Consider the following 20,514-nt stretch of genomic DNA (forward strand, 5'->3'; position numbering starts at 1 on the left):
GCCAAACTTTCACAGCGGAATTCCTGGGCTGAACTTCCCAAGTCCACAAATGATTGCACACACTAAATTGTGCCCACATTTTTCCCCTCTTTTTTCCAACCCTTATTTAATTAAATGATTGAAACACTCACCATTCTGTTTCTGTGCACAAACGCATTGAACTTATTAATCGTATTTGCCGATAGGGTTCAATTGTTCCACAGCAATCGGATCGCTGTAAAATCATATCAAGTTACACAAGAGAAATATTTTTTCCGCATAAATTAATTGGTCTGGCCATAAAAAGCGACAAATGCTATGCATTATGCGAAGAATTATGCAATTTACATGGATATTGGATTATGGTTTTATTATTTGTGGGAAGGTTAAAAAAAAAATAAACCCAATACCGACAATTTCAGCTTATCACCGCCAATAGAAAAAGTATTTATTATAACTAAAAAATCTACAGCCAAGTGGACATTGCGCGCAAAACCAATTTTCATGCATTGACGACTTCAAATTTGTGGTTTTATTTGGTGGGTGATAAAATTTTGTGAGAGAATTCTCTGTTATCTGTAAATAGAGAACATTGCATATTATAATAAAATTGCATATGTAATCAAAAAAGGTAATTTTATTAAACACACAAAAAAAATTATGTATACAAAAAAATCAGTACAAATTGCTTTCAATTATAATGTCCCGGAGAGAAAATTTAATTAAAATATCATTTGAGATAAACTATTAAAAGTTTTTTTTTGTGTGGTTTTCGACTTTTTAGCTAATTTATTTTCACTTTATTTTTCAATTTTCCTCTTTCGCTCACGGAATTGTTTAAATATTTGGTAGAAAAGTGGCCGCAAGTCTTGCATTGCAAATTCAAACTCAGAGGTTAATAAAAGGTCTTCACTGAAGTGCTTTATTTCAGATCCATCAAGCTAAGTAGTCCAGAAAATCCATTCAACAATGAACACTGATGAGCTTTACACAAAACCGAGATAACTAAGGTGTTCTGATAGTAAATTTATATCAGGCGCCCGTAGAAGAAAAGCTTTCATTCGTTCATTGAATGATTTAATAGTTTAATGAATTTTAGTTTTGCGTTGTATTTTAATGTGCACTATTGATTTTAATCATACTTTCTAGAGAGTAAAAGGCTGTAATACACACTACTACCCATTTTTCTTTAAATTTTCAAATTAATCTCTTATAAAAAAGCTGTGAAGACGATTTCAGCCGCGGTTGAGTGGAAGAAATGCAATAAGACACTGAACGGAGGCTAAAGACACACAAAAATGATCCTAAATGTCATCTAGATATTCAGAACTAAAGATTCGATGTAATTATCCGAGTCAATATTAGATTTAGAGGGAAATATGCAGCGTTCTGACTTAATTTTCGCTGTCCTTTTACGCACATTTCTCTGCATTTTGCGATATTTCAACCCCTAATTGAAATATCGCCGTAATCTCAACGCCATAGCGAATGGTAAGAAAATATCAAATTTGTAGCACTATCCAAAGTATCCAAAACGCACATGAAAAATCTTGATGATAGGAAATGCGTAATTTGAGTCTCTTCATTTAAATTTCAAAACCTTTAATGCATTGAAATGTGGAAAATGAGGCTTCTAAAACGGTCCCTGCCTCGGGTCTAAAAATATTCTCGTACCTATTTTCATTGTTGTATTCTTTCCAAAGCCGAATCCCAAGGAATTTTCGCAGGAAAAAAAATCTCCCTGAAAGCTCAATTAAAGGCCTGCAAACGACGGGCCGGAGCTTCCGGTGGATAAAAAGGGTGTGCGAGCGAAGTGAGGCTGAAATGGGTGTAATTTTACGGTCTCACGGATGATGCGGGAATGCTTTTGGAAAATAGTTGCAGACCCGTGGGAAGTGTCAGGGAAAATCTCGTGGATTTCAGGGGGTGAATTTCGCCGATACGGCGACTGGACGAAGAGCGAGTGTGAAGCTGAGGAAATCCACTTCACCAGCTGATCACTCGCTCCTGCGCCGTGTGGCTGCCTCTCCGCCACGGATTCATCTCTGGCGGAGCTTTGGGATGCTGGATGCCCGCTTCAGTCGCATCGTGACCGTCAGCCGAGCACGCGGGTCGCTTCTCACGCAGTCCAGTGGCGCGCGCTGTGAGGAATCCAACACACACACCCCCTCAGAAGGGACTTTCCCACACGATTCAGTGCTTCGTGGCTCCACCACGCCCTTGCTCCCCCCGGAAAATTTCTCCATCGTTGGGGGCGCCCCTGTGCGGCATCCGCCGGACCCGACGATTTAAACAGCAACTCTCGGCCAGTGTGAATTATGGACTTTGCGATACTATTGACCATTTCGTGTATGTAGCGTGTCAAAATTGAGGATATCAGTGTGATTTATACTTGGCAATTGTGTGGCTGCAGACCACAGCAACGACTTTTTCACACCCCGGGATCACCCGTTGGATTACCCATTGAGGACGATTGAGGAGTGCGGTCGAGTCGGACGTGAATCCCCGATGAGAGGGCGTCAGTTGGGGTGAATTTAAATGCTCTCTCCTTGGCGATAAATCAATTGAAATCGGTGAATCTATCAATAATGTGGCGGACAACGAACCTCAATCGGATATCGTTTATCTTCTCGCTGACACTGATCTCCCTGCTCGGTAATTTTCTTGAGGGGTTTTCTTGAACTATGTTGTGTCCTCAAGTGTGTGTCTGTGTGTGTGTGCTTTTTTGCCTATGCTTTGCATGCCGTGTGTGCTTTTTCCACCCTTCCATGTACACATTTTCCCGCTGAAGGGACAAGACATTATCGTCACTCTCTGCCGCTCTATATCAAATCCACCGTGAGACGCGCTGCAAAACATTCAACCAGAATAATCATCATATTTTATCTGTGAATTAAATTTAATGCAAATATAGTCATAAATATTCATGATTGCTTCAAATAAAATCAGTTTAGACACATCTCCTACGACACATCTATATTCCTTCACGAATACACTTCATCCCTCGCGTTGTTGCTCAAACTGCCACCCTCAACCGTTGGCACACAAGTTTGCAAGAAGAGACTTCCTCGCATAAGGTAGAGTCTATTTCACGGATTGTTGTACGGAAAGACATTACTTTGGATGTGATGTAATACAATTTTCAGATGTTTGCCAAAGCAGGTGCGACGCAAGAGTGCAAATATGAAATGATATGATTTGAATTGACCGGTTTTGCTGCATATGATGTTGAAATCAAATGAAAATACATTAAAATCCCATAAATGAGCAATTAAAAGTATGATTTTGGAATAATTCTTTTGAAGTGAAATTCCATTTGAACTCTAATTGTTTTGCAGAGTTTCACATTCAACAATTGATTGGACAGAATAGTAGAATTGTTATCGTGCTGAAAATCAAATTTCTCCGTGTTATTTAAAAAAAAAAAACATCCGCGAAACTTTCAACTTTTCGCGAAAATCAATTGCGATGAAAAGCAAGTGATTCGATTTGTCGAATTTTGAAGCTTTCTATGCAAATTTTCCGCCTATGAAGACGAACCGTCACTGTTGTAGTCCTATTTTTTCCTTCTCTCTCTCCCCTTGCGTAAAACAACTCACCCCAAAACCACCCACTCAAACCTCTAAGTGCGGTGTATAAAGCGTGAAAAAGATATGAGAGGCGAAATTTTTCGGTGCGGCAGCTCGCAAAACTTTTACGCCCAGCCAGTTAAAAATTTTCCTCTTTTGCCGGCCAGAAAACTTTTCATGAGAGCAATTTTATAACTTGAATAAATTATCACACAATAATTCTTCGAGATTGGAAACGCGCGCTTCTTACATTATGCAGTGCCATGAATTGAGAAATGTTGCTCTTCTATGAGAACTTGTGCGAGGGGGTTCCGCGCTGCCACCCCTCTGCTCTTTGTTGGGGGGTGAAGACAAGCAAGCAAAAAAAAGAACAGTGCGGAAGCGGGCGAGCATTGTGAAACACTCACGAGATTCTATTTTAAATATTACATGTGGGCAAAATGAAAATTTAAGAAGCATTAAATGTTCATGTGAAGCTCTTCCAACCCCCCTTTTTGTGGGCCACAAACAGCACCCGCGGCATCATCTTTGGCGATGCTGTGCGTTTGTGAAAAATAGATTATTTTCCGCATCTTGGCATGGCGGGAGCCACGAGCAAATTCCACAATATATAGGAATGTCTTGTAAATCATGGTATGTTTCTCCACTTTTTCTCCCACCCACCCACCCCCCGAGGCAATCTCCCCCTCGCACTCGTCACAAAAGGAGAATGAAATGACAAACACAAATCAGAATAAATGTTGCGACATTCCAGCTCCAAATGAGCGACAAAAAGAAAGTCGAGGGGATGCGTAGAGGGGGCGGTCTGGGGCGGACAGCTCTCCAAAGCCCCCCCAACGGAAATGGCAACAAGATGATGGTATATGCCAGCGACCCGAGATTGTGATCTTTAATTCAAATTAACCGGACGGGAAAATTCCCAATTTCAACCATCAATTTCCTCTGATTTGCGGTTAACATTAATTATATTCATATAAGTCGGCAAGCGGGGTGGGATTTACGCCACCCACCGAACATATGCTCGCAATTGTGGAGCTTTTCCGTTCCATTGTGAGCTCCTCAAGTATCTCCCCACATCTACACTACATTTGCATATGTAATTGAGACCCTGCCCACCCTTATCGCATTACACTGCGAGATGAAATGTCAGTGGATGAGAAATGTTTCACGATATGAAATATTGCGGACTGTCTCGGCAGTGTAATTGCACATGATTTACAGGGAAGAATCCACACCCTTCTTATATCGCCCAAAAATACCCTCACGACATTTTGACCAGCAGCAAATTCTCCCTCGAGACAACATAAATATCGCTTAAGACAGTAGAAGTTACACTGGGAGAAATACATAGTAAAATGATTGTTTCTTCGTGCAATTCTAGAGAAACCCAAAGAATCGGGATGATTAGTCAGTAAAAGAAGCACGCAGAAAAGGAAGATTGTGAGTTTTTGAACAATTCCACATCTTAAGTACTTCTTTCTCGAATAAATACAAAAAAAAATCGAGTAATAATTACCAGAAATATGATAGAAAAGCTTTCGAAGCTTTGATAATTACCACAAAATTGTCAAAATTATAGATAGACAGAGCTTCACTAAATTTGGGATGTCGATGTTTGTCAGTTTTGGAATGATTTTAGCCAAATGACAATGTGGAAAACTAATCATCTTCGTGATTGATTCAAAATTCCCCAACATCTCTCAATTCACTTAACACTTCTGTGGGTAAATAAATGAATTTATCATATTATATGCCCGACGTTTTGATGACGCAATGCAACTGCGCGGGAAATAATTTTGCCATAATATCACTCAAACAATACATTGCGAGATGTGATGCTTAATGCATCAGTGCGATTGGCAAAAGCAATCACATACATTTCACTGGGTCAAATCATTCGATTTCGTCGCGTGCTGGCGAGTAAATAGTCTCCTTGACATTTATGTGTAATATATGATATTTGTAAATGGACAAACGGAGACAATTTGTGACATAAACAAGGGTAATTTCATTCCATCAACTATTATTTTTCTTTTAAAGAGGAAATAATGTTTGTGCTTTCACTTGGAGTTTTATGAGAAAGAACAACTTTCACATTCACTGGCTTCTCCCCCTTTTCCTCCCGTTGTCGTGTGTGTGTGTGTGTGCTCATGTGTGCTATATATCTAAAAAGCTGTCGGATAAATGGGAAGGAAAACAAAAACCCGGTACAGTGGGTGGGCATTCAGGGGGTGGTGGCAAACTTTGATAATAACCACACACGACGACGTCACGGAAAGCTTTTTCCCCCTTTTCCCGCAGAGTCCTTGGCTGGCTCTCGCCGGATCGGCAAAGTGCACACAAGTGACTTTAAAATTGAGATCGAATGGAATTTTATTTCATGTTTCACTCCAGTGGCGCTTTTCTTGCAATCCAACCATCCTTCTTGTCTCTCCTGATCACATTGCGGGATCTATGTTGTGTTCAGCTTGTCTGCCGAACCATTTGGCTCAGGATAAAAACTATCAAACACATTAGTCTCTTGACCAAATGTACACAGCTACTCTGTAGAGAAAGGGAGAGAAAGAGAGAGAGAGACAGGAATCCTGGAGGGAAAAAGGTTCATGCTTTGCGTTCCTTTTTCCCTGCTGAATTGCTGGGAAACTTCATATTTGCACACATCATGGATCACTCCAAATAGCTTTTGAAGCATTGTGGAATATTGAGAAAAAAAAAGTCTCTGCATCTTTGACACTCTCTTGGGGGGGGGGGGAATCATTCAATTTCGTGAGCTTTCACTCTTCCTGAATAAGAAATTACTTAAGTGCTGCTTGCAAATCCGATACTAATTACGTGATGCCTCAATACCCACTCCTGAATCATCATCCTTGAAGCTTATTTTGCAATCAAAGAGGCCAAGAGTCGCAGGATTAGCAAACATCACCCTTACATAGTTTATGAGACACCCCGTCTTAGACATTCTGTACTTCCCTTGAGTGGAGGAACTGACTCAGAGTTGAGTCACTATATTTTGTAAATATTAGAGAAGCCAGAGTGCGAGATAATGTGGGGTTGTTGCAGTCAAAGAGAATAATAAAAAGCATATTTTCCCCATATATGTGGGCTGACGAATGCCTGAGGAATTGGGAAGGAGATTATAGTGGGAATTTCTCGTGAAAATATTTGTGTAGAATTTTCCTTCACTCATCGGAGGGGACGAGAAGATCCAATATTTTTCCACCATAATATGCTCTCAAATAAAAGTGATTCCACCAAATGGATGGGATAAAATGCTTCTGTGGCGCGAGGAAACATTAAATTTTGCTATTTCGATGAAACCACCTGGCGCCTCCACTGCAGCTTCATTTGACAAATTTCTTGAGTGAAAAGTCACTAATGCCACGGGAAATTTTCTCAGTCAACCAACAGTGCTGCTCTTTTGTTCCCAACTTTAACTCGAAGCCGATGAGGAAATGCCCATTTTATGGATTACACAAAGTTTCTTTCGCTGAAATTGCCAATAAAATCACCTCATATTGGATTTCACGAGCTTTTTATCCCCGTTTTCTCTGTCAATCCCACAAATTATACAAAAACTTCTCTTTCTCTCTCTCTTTTCGACTGTACACAAACCAATTTTTTTACCAGGGACGGTAAAAAGAGCGAACATTTCCCTCAATAGTTCGAATCGGAGAAGGATGCAAAGAAGGACGAGCGGCGCACATGAGAAGTTTCACGATGTGGTGATGAAAGAAATATTCCGGGGGAAAGTTTTCAAATTTATGAGATTTGAGAGATTTATTTATGATGAACAGTGAATTCGCTTAAGGGAGACATGATTGCGATTAAGGATGATTCATTGGCCTCGGCGTTTTTGTGATTCTGCAGTTAAGCACTCTTCTGTGTCCCATAAAGTGAGCTGCTGAAGATGCTCCATTGATGATATTGTGCAAGAGATCCCTTTTTCGCCTCCTGCCGTGCAGAAACTTTCTGCGTGAATCGCTGAATGCATGGCGGATTTTTTGGCACACTTAAAGTTCCTCAAAAAAAAAAGTGTTTTGTAGAGAGAATTTTATCGTTTTAAGTCGATTTCCTTGGCGTTTCTCCGAAGCATTCCGATGGAATAAAATTTATTCAATTTTGCTGTTTGATTTTTTATTTCTTCACTGTGAAAACACTGAAAGTAGAAACTTTCCACCAATCTTTCTATACATATTTATTCAAGACATTCATGATGTTTAAGTTCATATATTGTTCCATTGCATTTTTATAATATAAATGAATAATTTTTTAAGCCTTGTTAAATGAGTTTAACTTGTCTAAATTACCCAAAGTTGTATGGCAACCTAAAAAGTTTTGACAGTGTTTAAGTCAAGACCACGAATGTAGTCTCATCTCGTCATATTTCCACGGGAAACATTTTAGAGAACAAAGATAAACTTGACATATTCTTAGAGCGTGTTTCAGCTTTCAAGTTGATGAATAAAATATTGGGTGGGAGAGAAATTTACCACATCTAATTTATATTTCACTAAAGTAAGATCTTTATGCGGCATGTCTTGTAGTGATTTCTTTAAAAATTCCCAAGAAACGTTCCATTGCTCAATAAGCTCCACCATTTGCTGTGGAGTCACAAAGCGTCATCAATCAAAAGTCATACACTCCGCGCGAATCGCTTCAAGGGGTCAACTTCTGTCAAAAGCTTTTCCTTTTCCACTCCAACACTTGGGCGAGCCGAACAGTGGCCAGAATTCTTGCAATTTCGTATTTCGATGGGGCCTTTTGGTCTTGCGAGAGAAGAAAGAGACATTGTTGTCCGAGGAAATCCGGTGAGGCAATTTATTTCCCGGAACAAATAATACAGAGTTTCCTCATCACTCCCCCATTGGCCCTTCGAAATAGGGTGGGGGTGGAGAGAGAAAAATATGTGTACTCCGTCAATTTAGTACCCTCTCATGGGCTGAAAGACAAGGGGAAATGAAAAAGTTGAAATGTGTCTATCACACATAATAATATTATTGTTATATTATTCTTTTTCTCGCCCTCCTAATCGAGTCACACAGCAAACGAAACTGCCCCACAACGTCCCTTTGAAGCTCTGTCCGAGCGTGAAAAGTTTTCCATTCCCGGACTCTCATGACAGGGATACGAAGAGAGGCGGAAAAAAAAACTCTTCTGCTCACGTAGGAGAAATCCTTCAAGAAAACTTCAAGACATTACACACATAATCGGAGGGTTGGGCCCAACATCGAGGGTGGGAAGAGTGTGGCGAGATTCGTATACTAAACATATAGAGCATTGTTAAAGTTTGTTGCCAATTTCCATTTTTTTTCCGGCACTATTTTTTGCCAATTCACTGCAATACCAGGCGTCTCCACTGTGTAAGCTCCCCCCAGAAAGACTCTCCGGCGGAACATAATTACGTGTTTTTGGCCCGACAAGAGCTGAGCGCGCGAGGGCAAAAACCACCCGCCAGACTCTCGTTGCGCTCTTTCACCACAGTTCTTTTCCGAGGGTTAACTATTAGCCCAACATCATCCAATATTCGCTTATCTGGGGGCGAATTTATTCACTTCTCGAGGGTTTGTGAAGCGATAAAGAAACAACCGAAGTACACATAATACCTGTAATTCTTACCTTTCAACTACCCCCCGAGTTTTTTAAGGGATTTCATCCCCGGCTAAGTAGAAAAGCTGCCCTTCATTCGCAATAAACTACCCCTAATGCCGCAGCTCAAACTATATATGAATAAAAGAGCTTTACAAGATTATGATGTGATTGTTTGAGAAATACCACTCAAAAAGCTTTTTGCTTGCGAGGATGAGCTTCTAGAGATTCCATGTGAATGGCAAGAAAGCTCTCGCTATTTGCCCACTGTAGAGTTGTGCTGATAGTCTTAAATTTCTATCAACAAAATGAATTTAACTCAAATTAACGATCTCTCTCGCTTTCTTATTCATGAGCATCTTTTTTTCTCTCTCTCTATTTATATTACGTGTCTCTCCAGCATTTTTCAGTTGCTCAACAAGCACATAGGGATGAAAAAAAAAATCCCAATTTCTCTTGCGTACCAGCAGAACACTGGCCCATGAACATGAAAGTTTGTGCTCCACACTCATTTTTGATATGCTCTCCCTCTCCCTCTCCATACTTTAATCTCCCCCATGGGTGCCCGCGCCCGCCCTGCACGAAAAAAAGGCGAAGGGAATTTTCTTGAATGTTTATTTGAGACACTTTATTTTTTGTGTGTGTGCGGCACTGTGTATTCTCTCAAGGAGACACACGAGTAAAATATATGCTGCTCAATTTTCTGGAATGACTGTGTTTTCTATCTTGTGCTCTTGTGGCTCGAAGGGCGGCCGTGTGGGTGGGGAAAAGTGTATGCTCTGGGATAAAATGCTTGTGGAATGCCAAGGTGGCTGATGGTGGCTTTAAAAACATCACCCAATCTTTTGTATGATCGTCGTATGTGGAAATACCTCCACTTTCCACTCAACCACCCCCCACCCCATCGGCGATGAGGGACGAGGGAGCGTGGCGTGGATTCATGCATTGTGTCTTGGACGTGGAGGGAAAACCTTTTATGTCTGCTTAAGTCGTTTGAGTAAATGTGTAAGAGTCCTCGTAACTCCATTACAGGGACTCTTATTGGGCGAAGGAACTGCTTCGCACTTTCTCTCCGCATCCCTTGGCATCTGTGGGGAGGGTGGAAAAGGAAAGGAGAGGAAAAAAAAGCGCCGCACTATGTGCGTTTAATAGTAAAATGTGTACGTAGGAGAGTGAAAGAGGGAAAATTGAGTAAATATAAGGAGAGAGATGCTTTTATATATGAAGTATGGTCGATGGCACAATGCCTTCCACTTTATTGTGGATCCTGCCACATGGGGCATTTAACTCTGGCCTCGGAATATAACCAAAGCAATTCCCACAGAATCTCATTATTTCCCCTTGGCTCTCGTCCACCCTCGTTCGCACACTAAACATCCACCAAATCACTCCTCGTCGCTTCGACATTTCACCCCCGCATATACACTGCGGAAGATGTGCAAATAGTAAACAATCTCGACAAATTATTCGCCATTTAAAATCATTCCGGCAAACACACACTTTCAATATTGATTGCGAATACATTTCTGAGAAAATCTCCTTGTCCTTTGATGGTATTTTCAACTTACGTGAGTTTTCAAAAGCACTCTGAGTGGAAAGCCACACTTTTCCACAAGCATCGAGTCACATATGTTGGGTAATTTGAAATTAAATACATGTTGTCGAGCTGCGAGAAGTATAATTAAGTCAAACCATGCCACAGATGGCATATAAACTGTCAATGTGTGGTTGTATATCTTGTTGTCAGATTGAATTCTGTGCGGAAATCAGAGACTTTCATTCACCGCATCAACCACATATTTTCACTGGAACATCCACCAAAGGGGAAGATAGTTTGTCTTAAATCTGTACATCACTTCGTAACAATTTCAACACAATCTTCCTTCTTGTTCACGTTTCTATGTCACGATAAGAGGATATGAAGGGCCTCGAATGCTTCCAGTTTATTGCTGTGAAAGCTTTTCAGATCACAAAATCATCTCTTACGCTTTGTAAATGAACTCATAACTGCAGATTTAGAGTTTAAGTTGACCATTTTTCCTACTTGAGCATCAAAATTTATGTGCTAAACATAAACATAACCTAGAAACGAATCATTGCGATCATTTCCACTTGAAAATCAAAGGGAATCCAAAGAATCAGGATAATTTTTCAGCGAAAGAAGCTCTCAGGAAAGAAATATTGTAAGGTTTTGAGTACTTCCGCTGTGCTGTACACCATCTAGTGCCTATAATATCTCCCCCTTGACATTTACAAAGGATTAAGCAGCACGTAATTGTGACCCGGGAAAATCATTACCGACGAAATATTCTGTTTATTGTGCCAATTCTTGAATGTGGTTCCAATTTATAGGCATTAATGAGGAATTGTGTAGAATTTCTCCTGCATTAATATAATTAAAATCAGTTGATGTTAGAGTGGAAAAGGCATTTGGATGCTCTGGTTGTACGCTATCAATCATAATTTACATGAAACCATTTCCTGAATATGATAAATCTTCTGCATCAGCATGATTAAAGCTCCTGTGGTAACATGAGAGTGTTTGTCTGTAACGTGAGAAGGTGTAACGTAACACTTTGACTAACTAAATATTTTATTCAAGCAACATTACCTGCAATTTGTGCCAGGGTGTGTGTGTGTGTGTGCTGGATTGCATGCGAGATCGCACGTGGGAGATTGTGTGTGGGAGGAGGGAGTGACTGAAACAATGAAGAGCACGAGCGGTCTTTGGGAAAGAAATCTCCCCAGAGGCGAAAAGCTACAAAGTGGCGGGAAATATGAGTAAATATAGGATTTCAGTCATTTCCTCTTCGCATATCCATTCGGCGTGACACCCCAGCCTTTTTTTTATCTCCCTCTCGACCCAGCATATCTTTGCCCTCACCTTGCATCGCCTTTGTGCACCTGAGCTGACTTGTATTTGATTATTCCGACAGGATGCCGTCAAATTGAGGCACTTCAAATGACAGACATTTCCGTGCCGAGGGTGGCCGATGTGAGAGACACGGTAACACTTTCATGCACGTACAACATGGGAACACACAAGCTCAACTCTGTCAAGTGGTACAAGGATGGGAGTGAATTCTTTCGGTGAGTCTCCTAAATACACACTTTTCCATCTGCGCACTGCGATGGGGAATTAAACTATAGAAAATTGAGTATTATTGCACTCCACGGTCTCGTGAACATGCAAACACACTCTATGGCGCACTCGAGTGGGCTTTTTGCCATTCACCCCATCAGAGTTGGCAAATGCACGTCAATCGAGATGATAGATACGCGCCGAACTCATCTGAACATCTCATGCTACCTCGCCAGAAGGCGCTATTGAGCCTGTTTGAAATCCAATTGCAGTTTTTATTATGCGTATAAATATAATTCATTCACTATTTTTCACTGGCAAGTTGAGACCATTAACTTTGTGATTATTCAATCATTTTTATTAATTTTATTCGTGATTTTTATTCAAATACTGATTATTTTTTGAGTTTTTCGTGAATATTTGATCTAAAATTGATTATTTCATACAAATTCCGATTATTTTTTGATTATTTTCTGAATATTTGATGAAAAATCGATTATTTCATACAAATTTTGATTATTTTCTGAATATTTAATCCAAATTTGATTATTTTGCAATTTTACTTTGGAAAAAATCGTTTTTGAATTTTTTATTCAAAATTTGATTATTTTGCAATTTTACTTAGGAAAATAATAATTTTTTGAATATTTTACTCATAAAATTGATTATTTGATTAGAGAACATTATAAGTTTCCTCAAAAATCGCATTGTGACTCTTACGTCTTGATTTTCCACAGAATTTTAATAATTTTAGCTCTTGAATATTTCAATGGTCGAGAATTTTCGTTTTTGCCACCGTAAATCGACTGCAGCGCCGTATTTCGTGTTCTTCTAATTCATTTTCTCAAGTTGTTTGAACAAGTTCCTTAAGTTTCAAGGAAAGGTCGATCGGTCTCGTCAACTATTTCCATAATAATTAAAATGCAACAAACTAGATAAACCCTGAGGATTTTGTCGTTGCAACCTAATTTGGGATACAAAGGAATGCTTTTCTAGCCAAACGAACATGCAAAGTTTGAAAGCTGATGGAATGTAAGTTAAGAAAACTGAAAGTTCAATTTAGAATATATCACAGTACATTTGCATCAGCACTTCAAAATGGAAATGAAATCCTCTTTGCATAGTGGAATACTGTGACGAGTGAATTGAATCAAGAAATATTCCTATACTTGCATCCGTTTCACTCCACAATCCTCAAGCCAAGTGCTCTCGAGTTGGTACAATTTATTTCATTATCATCGACAACTATCTTCCAATTTGGAGAACTAAATGCAATTGATCAGTAAAGAGTTGGTGGTAATTTAAATTTTCCACACAAGCACAGATTGTGAGAGAGCAAATCAATGACAAACTTTCTTCAAGCGGTTAATAAGCAATTATTAGTTTTCTTCTTTTGCTATGCAGAAATAGAAAATTTAGTTCCAGCAAGCAAATTATCTTGCATTAATGTTCACACTCAAGACAGTCTCACATGAGACTCAGGAAATCCGGGACTTTTTCGATGAAACTTGGTAGACAAACAATTCAATTGCAGTTGCCAAATTTAATGAAAAGAATATCCTCAGCAAACACAGATAAATTGCTGGCCATAAAAAGAAGTTTTATCTCTCTCTTTTTGCCCCAATGAAATTTCTCGCAATTATCTCTGTGCCAAATTGCACATTATCGTTTTCCAACTCTGGACGTGTTTTGTGTGTTAAATCGAGCAAATGCCCAAGAGCGGGAGAAAAACGTGGAAATGCAAACATTCTATTGACTTTTTTTTCTCCAAATGTGCCCTGCAGATATGCACCAATGATGATCCCGCCAATTATGACGTTTCCCGTGGTCGGCGTGACACTGCCCAAAGATCAGACGATTCTCTGCACCAAGAGCACCTGCAGTGTGATCCTGGATCAGCTGGAGCCGCGCACCAGCGGCTCCTATCGCTGTGAAATCTCAGGCGATGCGCCGGAATTCAAATTGATCAGCCAAACTGGCAATATGACCATTGCAGGTGAGCTTTTGCACGGCATCAATGTGAATTTCGCATGATTGAGCACTTGAATCGCACACTGTTTGCCACATACATATATATTCTTGATGGTGCACTTAAAATTCAGCTCTCATGATGAGGGAAATCGTACAAAATCATTGCAGTCAAATTATACTATATGGAAAGATGTCCAAAGGCACTCGTTAGGCTCCTTTTCCGACCTATTCACCACTCAATCTATAATGCTGAATGGAGTGAGGCTCCCGCTTCACCTTCATTTCCATCTCCAGTGTGAGCTTTTCCCATAGTATTCGAGGGTTCGTTCACCCATTGCGATATTTTCCTCCGAATGTGTGCAGTTGGACCAATTTTGCATGAATCCCGTATGTAATTTGTGCCACATTGTGATGCATTTCCCTTCGTCTGCATAAGGAAAATTCCCTCACATGATGGAGCTCTTTCTACCATCACGGTGTGATGTGAGAGAGGAAAAATGTTTACAAAACATTCCGCAAAGCAGGAGAGCTTCACCCTAACGAACTTCTCTCTGTCGACAGAGCGAGAGAGAGAGAGAGAATTCAAATGCACAAGAAAACACATTTCCTTCGAGCGAATGCTTAAGACAATATATCACAACTTGTCGTAAGTTTTTTCTCCACCACTTTCATCCCAATCTTGTCATCTTTTTTCCACCACCATCGCCACCACCCTCATTGCTGTCCAGGGGTCGGACATGGAAAAAACAAGTTTGGTGGAAAAACAGCCGGAGAAACATTAAATTCAATGTGATGAAAAATTTTATAAATGACTCTCAACGCGCCATGCGAAATCGTGATTAATGAGATACACAAGGTTTAATTTTAATCGCGAATTATTTTTTATCTCCGACGGCTCGTTTGGCGCGCGAGAAAAATCGCGCGCGCGGGCGGAAAGCGCACCACCTTATGGATGTTTTGTGTATTTAAAATTAATTAAAAGCGGAAAATTAATGAGAAAAATGCTCAGTGGAGGATTTTATGAAACGCCGCCACCCCCCGAAAGTCCACGATGTTTGCCAGAAGCCATCGCCGGAAGGATGCCAAGGGATGACATTTTGAGCGAGAGGACAGTACACTGCGTGTCAATGCTAATTGACACTTTGATGTATTGCTTTTGCATTGGAACACAGTGTGTCTTTTCGCTCAAGTATTATACGAACTTCAATCCATTCAATAAACTTTTGCGACAGTCTCGCAAATAGCCCCAGATATTGAGAGTACTTTGCAATGGTAAACATATGCTCTGTTGTCTCTCGCTTCACCCAAAATCCCAAACGCATTTAGTGTGGTCTTGATGATATTCATCTCTAAATCCTTTGGCACGTTTTTCCTTCTTTCTGAAGCACAGTCGCCGCAGCACAAATGCGCCCGCCTTGGCGCGGTGTGTTGGGATAGCGAGAAAGGTGACTTCAGGGGGTGAGATATAATAAATTGCTGGCGTAGATCTATCTAATGGATTGGGCAAAAGGAGCGGCGTGTAAGAGAGAATTGTGCTAATTTTATTCTGATGGCCAATAGCCGATATCTGACTTGCCTTCATTTGTTCACGCCCGAAGATTAGCAGTTAACTCGACTGTGTCTGTCATGCACTTGAGCATGCTTTATGGCTCCGGGGGCCATGCCTAATTTATTAGAGCATGATTAATGTAATATCATTTGTTCGTATTGAAAAGTTTTCCTTCCCAGCCAGAACACCAATTATGCAACTACGTGGCTCACGAGGAATTTCCCTTCTCGCCCCGCGCACGAGATTTTTCACTGCAAATTAAAGTCAATTGCGACGATTCTCATCGTGCCGCGCCGTGAGATTGATGCCATCAGAGTAGAGACAAAGTATATGCCTGCGATAAATTTTCCCACTTGATCGCGGGAAATTGCCAAGGGGGAGATAATTAGATTGTAATCTGTACATTTATCGAACCATTTTGCACTCTAAGCTGAGTTTTCTTGCTTTAAAACGACGCAATTCTTAATGAGCGTCGTGAAATGGCCTTTTTGGGCATCTTTTTGACCATAACCTCAAAAATAAATTTGATACAATTAAATAATGTTGAAAATAAGCTCATTTATAACGTTTTAAGAGCAAAACTGAACGAATTCAATCGATTTCAACTTGGTAATGAATTAAAATTGACAAATTTCAAGGTTATATTGAAATAAAACATTTAAATTGATAAAAACGCAGTAATTGGGTGAAGAAAACAGCTTTCCAAAGAGGAATTTTCTTGGGAATTCTGTAATATTTCACACTTCCATGGACATTTTGCACTGAATTGTATTTTTGTGACGCACAATATCTCCTTCTTGGAAATTTGAAAACTCAAATTAACTCCCACTCACGCTCCATCAATTCCACGGTCTTCGTCAAATTTTCCCACTCGGCGTGCGCGCGGCCAATTTATCGGCAAAACTTTCATCGATATGCGGAGAAATAAAGTGGATGTAATTAGAAATTCGTTGCGGTACATAAAATTTGACTTTGTACAAAATCCACACAGAGTTCATGTTTTGGGGCGATAAATTGTGGGCGGAAATTGACCAAAAATGCGACAATATGGTCAAAATGGCAGGCAATTGAGGCCCACAAAACACTGATAGCTAATGATTCTATTTTATCACGCCCGGACACGGCATAAATGTCACTGTGTGGGTAATTAACACCTCTGGCACGCGTAATGACCAAAGGATAGGCGATAAATCACGGATTTTTCTCACCTCAATTTCATTCTGCATCACACTCAAATCCCCAAGCCAAATCCTTGCCCAGCCACTTTTCCCAGCCAATATCCCGAGCGAGTGGATCTTAGGGGGTTGCTCGATACACAATTTATGGGCCATTTGGGAGTTTCTCTGCGGCTATATTGGCTCCATTCAACTTCATTTTGGGGAAGAAGAATCGATACATTAAAGGAGTAACGCGCGATGTAATTGAAAAGCTGAGATAAAACTTTTAGCGTATATATATATAGTGAAGGGATTTGATTAGGCGCAGGAGAAGAATTAGGAGCATTTCACAACACACACCTAATCTCATTTTCAACTTGACACATCGCAGTGAATTTTTACATCAATTTATGGGGCTAAAAAGCCCTTAAAGCGTCTCCATCTTTTTGGTATCTGTGTTAAACAAGGGAATCTTTCTAATATAAAATCTTAATTAACAGATAAATCTCTTTGTCTAATATCTTTTCTCTCTATGTACAAATAAAAGCATCTTCATCTCTGATAAAATAGCATAAACTTCCCATCCTTGTGTCTGCTTTCGTCCTGTGTTCTTCCTATATTTGCAATTTTCATAATTCCCTCAGCGATGTACGAAGTTATTGTCTCACCTAATTAAGGATCCACGTTTTCTCCTGAATTGCATAACGCGCGGGTACTCAAGTGCCCTCAATGAGTAGCCCCTGAGGGCGCTCCTTTGTCTCTATAAATAAAAGTTGCACGTCCACAGCACGGGAGCTCGTGGTAATCTCTGTCCGTGCTGGCAAAGTATGAAAACTTGTGAGTGAATATATTCAAAAGCTCAAGATGTATTACGCTCGGCGAGAGCTTTCAGCTTGTCTGCGGTGTGCGCCGGAATGCTGATTGGGCGTCCCCGCGCGCGTGGAGCCGTCGAAGGGCGGGGGTGTTATGTGAGTATCTGTTTCTGTCCGAAATTTGTTCGGGGTGCGGTTTCGGGGGTTGGGGCGCAACAAAGAACGGTGTTGACACAAATTTATACGATTCAATATGGAAGGGTTTGGGGCGAAGGATATTTATTGGTTTTCGATTACCCCCAGCATAGATTTGTGCATGTGCTGATATATGGCGCTCGCTCATCCCTTATTTGCTGCCCACAAGGCGCTCTCGGACGGAATCTCGCCCTGTCGCAGACACAAATTACAACCTCTATGCACTCCTGTCTAATGCGGTGTTTCATTGACTGTTTTTATCACGCCGCCACCTCATCTGGTCCACTTGTGGACAATGCCTCGGCTGTGATTATGAGGATGGCCAGATGGGCAAAAACCCACCCTGGAAGACCGTGACAGAATTAATTGAGGGCGATTGTGAGCTGTGAGCGAATCATGTGAATCTGCCCGATTTTTTCCACTCACCCACGCAAGGATTAAATCCAACAGTTGCTCTGCAGCTCAAGGGGAAGATAATTGGAGATAATATAGAATTTTTAACCTAGTAGCTGTGATTTTGAGCTAGATAGTCTCTGATTGACATTCTTCAACAACTTTAGCTGTTATTTGAAGAAGAATATCATAAAATTTTGCTAGAAAACCTCAATTATTAAGTTAGTTAGTTAGATTTTAGTCAGATATCAGTTAGTTTTCAGTCATTTTCAGGGGATAAAATCAAAATCAACAGAATGTCTTGCAAAATATCGCAGATTTCGGCCTTAATAAACGATATTTATGATATTTATCGATACAAATTCCGCGCAATTTCCTTTTCATAACCAAATTTTAGGGAAAAATACGACTGATTCGGATTATTTTGGATTAATTACTCCCTTGACTGTTAATTTGTATCGATAAATGTCGTTGCGACTCATTAGAAATGTTAGGATTTCCCCTCTCCCTAATAATATCTCCCCCTTGGATCAACTGTACCATCCCTTATTGTGCTCTCAAGGGGCGGATCTTACAGCATATTTGCTACTATAATTTATCTTTGCCATTGCAAGTTCGAGCGAGCAATTTATCATGAGTAGTTTATTTTAATTGCCGTTTGTAGGAATTACTGCATCTCTCTCGCCATTCAATGGGATTCGACCGAATTATCCCTTTAATTGGGTGATCTTAAAACTTTACTGCACCATCCACGATCTTTGATTGCAATTGTAGACTTTAACTGGCAGCTTTTGTAATCGTTTCTCTCGTGTGTGTGTTGTTTTTATGCATTTGAATCGTCTTTTGTTGCAAAATTTATGCAAATTTCGTCTCGATTACTCACAAGCTTCCCTCCGGCGAATTATCACGAGTGCGAGCTTTCGAGTACATGGTTTTGGTTCTTGAAAGTTTTATTGGTATCTGCCAAGTGTATCAAGAAGTTGTTGGATTAGTTCTGGGACTCGATGAATGGGTTTGTATAGCGTGTGCTGGAAGTTATCTCTGTGCATGGCAAATTGAGAGTGCGCCTTTTGGAGAAGTGGTCGTCGCGATATAATCCGCACAGTTCAGCATCAATTTTAATTATGGCAAAAGTGAATAGCATGAAATGCATGCGAGCAAAAAATGAGAGAGCAGAAGCTGAAGTGAGTTTTGGCAAGTTTAATTGAATTCTCTGGCGATATTTGATTGCAGCTCTGCCTCGACACGATCCAATCATCACCGGCATCAGCCACAGCTACGAAGACGGTGACTTTTTGCTGGGCAATTGCACATCCGATATGTCAAGTCCACCGGCCATGCTGTCGTGGTACATCAACGATGAGAAAGTAATCACCATTTTTCCCCTCATTCGCCCCCCATCCGTCCCTGTCACACTTGTGTCAAATATTGCATTTTGATTAAAAACTTGCCACCCCCGACCAACACCCCCCCTGACAGGCGCTCTCAAGGGCGAATTTAGCAAGCCACCACCCCCTGAGATCCGTATAATTTCTCCCGCAGGCACCGCCAGAGTATCTCCAGCCACTCCGTGAGACAACCATCGAGTCAGACGGTTTTCAATTACGCTTCCGGAGCTTGGAGGTACGGTTTCATGTAGATAAGACACGGCACGCAATTTTCCGGGGCGCCATGCGACTCAAGTGTCTCGCCAGAGTTGAGCAGATCCCGGCGGCCACGCGAGAGTCGAGCGCCATTGTGTACATAACGTCACAGGATGACTTAACCAATCAAAAGTTAATTAACTATTGGACTAATTCGGGTCACCGCAAATTTACGGCGCAACTCCTCCATGTCACCCTGGCGGCGCTCGTGGGGCTCGTGTTGGCAGCGAGATAGTGTATTAAATATTAAAAAGGCCAAACACCCACGCTGCCGCGGCGGGAGGGGCGACGAGCGCCCCCAAAAGCGACTGGTAAGTCGACAAGACAAGGAGCGCGCGACGGAGGCGGAGGTCATGTATTTGTAATAAAGATTTAATGAGAAAGCGTTGGTTAGCTGATTTAATACTTACACAGACAGATTTATATTATAAAATACAGCGTACTGTGTATTAAATTTTGTAAATCTCTTCCTTAGTTCTTAATATAAGTGGCCTTATTATTTTCATGTATGCTCAAAATGATCCGCTTTCTGGGGTGCGTTTCGGAGTTCTTTTTTTCTTTCTGTTTCCTTTAAGGGA

At 40.7% G+C, this 20,514-nt stretch overlaps 1 protein-coding gene across 1 annotated transcript; it reads left to right on the forward strand.

The window, feature by feature from the left end:
* The first annotated feature begins 2,297 nt into the window (after positions 1 to 2,297).
* Positions 2,298 to 20,171, forward strand: LOC132257268 (uncharacterized). The gene is made up of 5 exons (XM_059754107.1): positions 2,298 to 2,634; positions 12,071 to 12,224; positions 14,001 to 14,212; positions 19,527 to 19,660; positions 19,836 to 20,171. Exons 1-5 carry the CDS (start codon positions 2,568 to 2,570, stop codon positions 20,169 to 20,171), a joined length of 903 nt encoding a protein of 300 aa, XP_059610090.1. The 5' UTR covers positions 2,298 to 2,567.
* Positions 20,172 to 20,514: the final 343 nt, after the last annotated feature.

The sequence above is a fragment of the Phlebotomus argentipes genome, unplaced genomic scaffold, assembly GCF_947086385.1.
Source record: "Phlebotomus argentipes unplaced genomic scaffold, Phlebotomus argentipes genome assembly contig_42, whole genome shotgun sequence".
Classification (NCBI taxonomy): Eukaryota; Metazoa; Arthropoda; class Insecta; order Diptera; family Psychodidae; genus Phlebotomus; species Phlebotomus argentipes.

Excerpts from the sequence above, each read along its gene's own strand:
- LOC132257268 (XM_059754107.1), top strand. The coding sequence starts at position 2,568 with ATGTGGCGGACAACGAACCTCAATCGGATATCGTTTATCTTCTCGCTG. Across the intron at positions 2,635-12,070 it reads GACACTGATCTCCCTGCTCG|GATGCCGTCAAATTGAGGCA; the intron begins GTAATTTTCTTG and ends TTATTCCGACAG. Across the intron at positions 12,225-14,000 it reads GATGGGAGTGAATTCTTTCG|ATATGCACCAATGATGATCC; the intron begins GTGAGTCTCCTA and ends TGTGCCCTGCAG.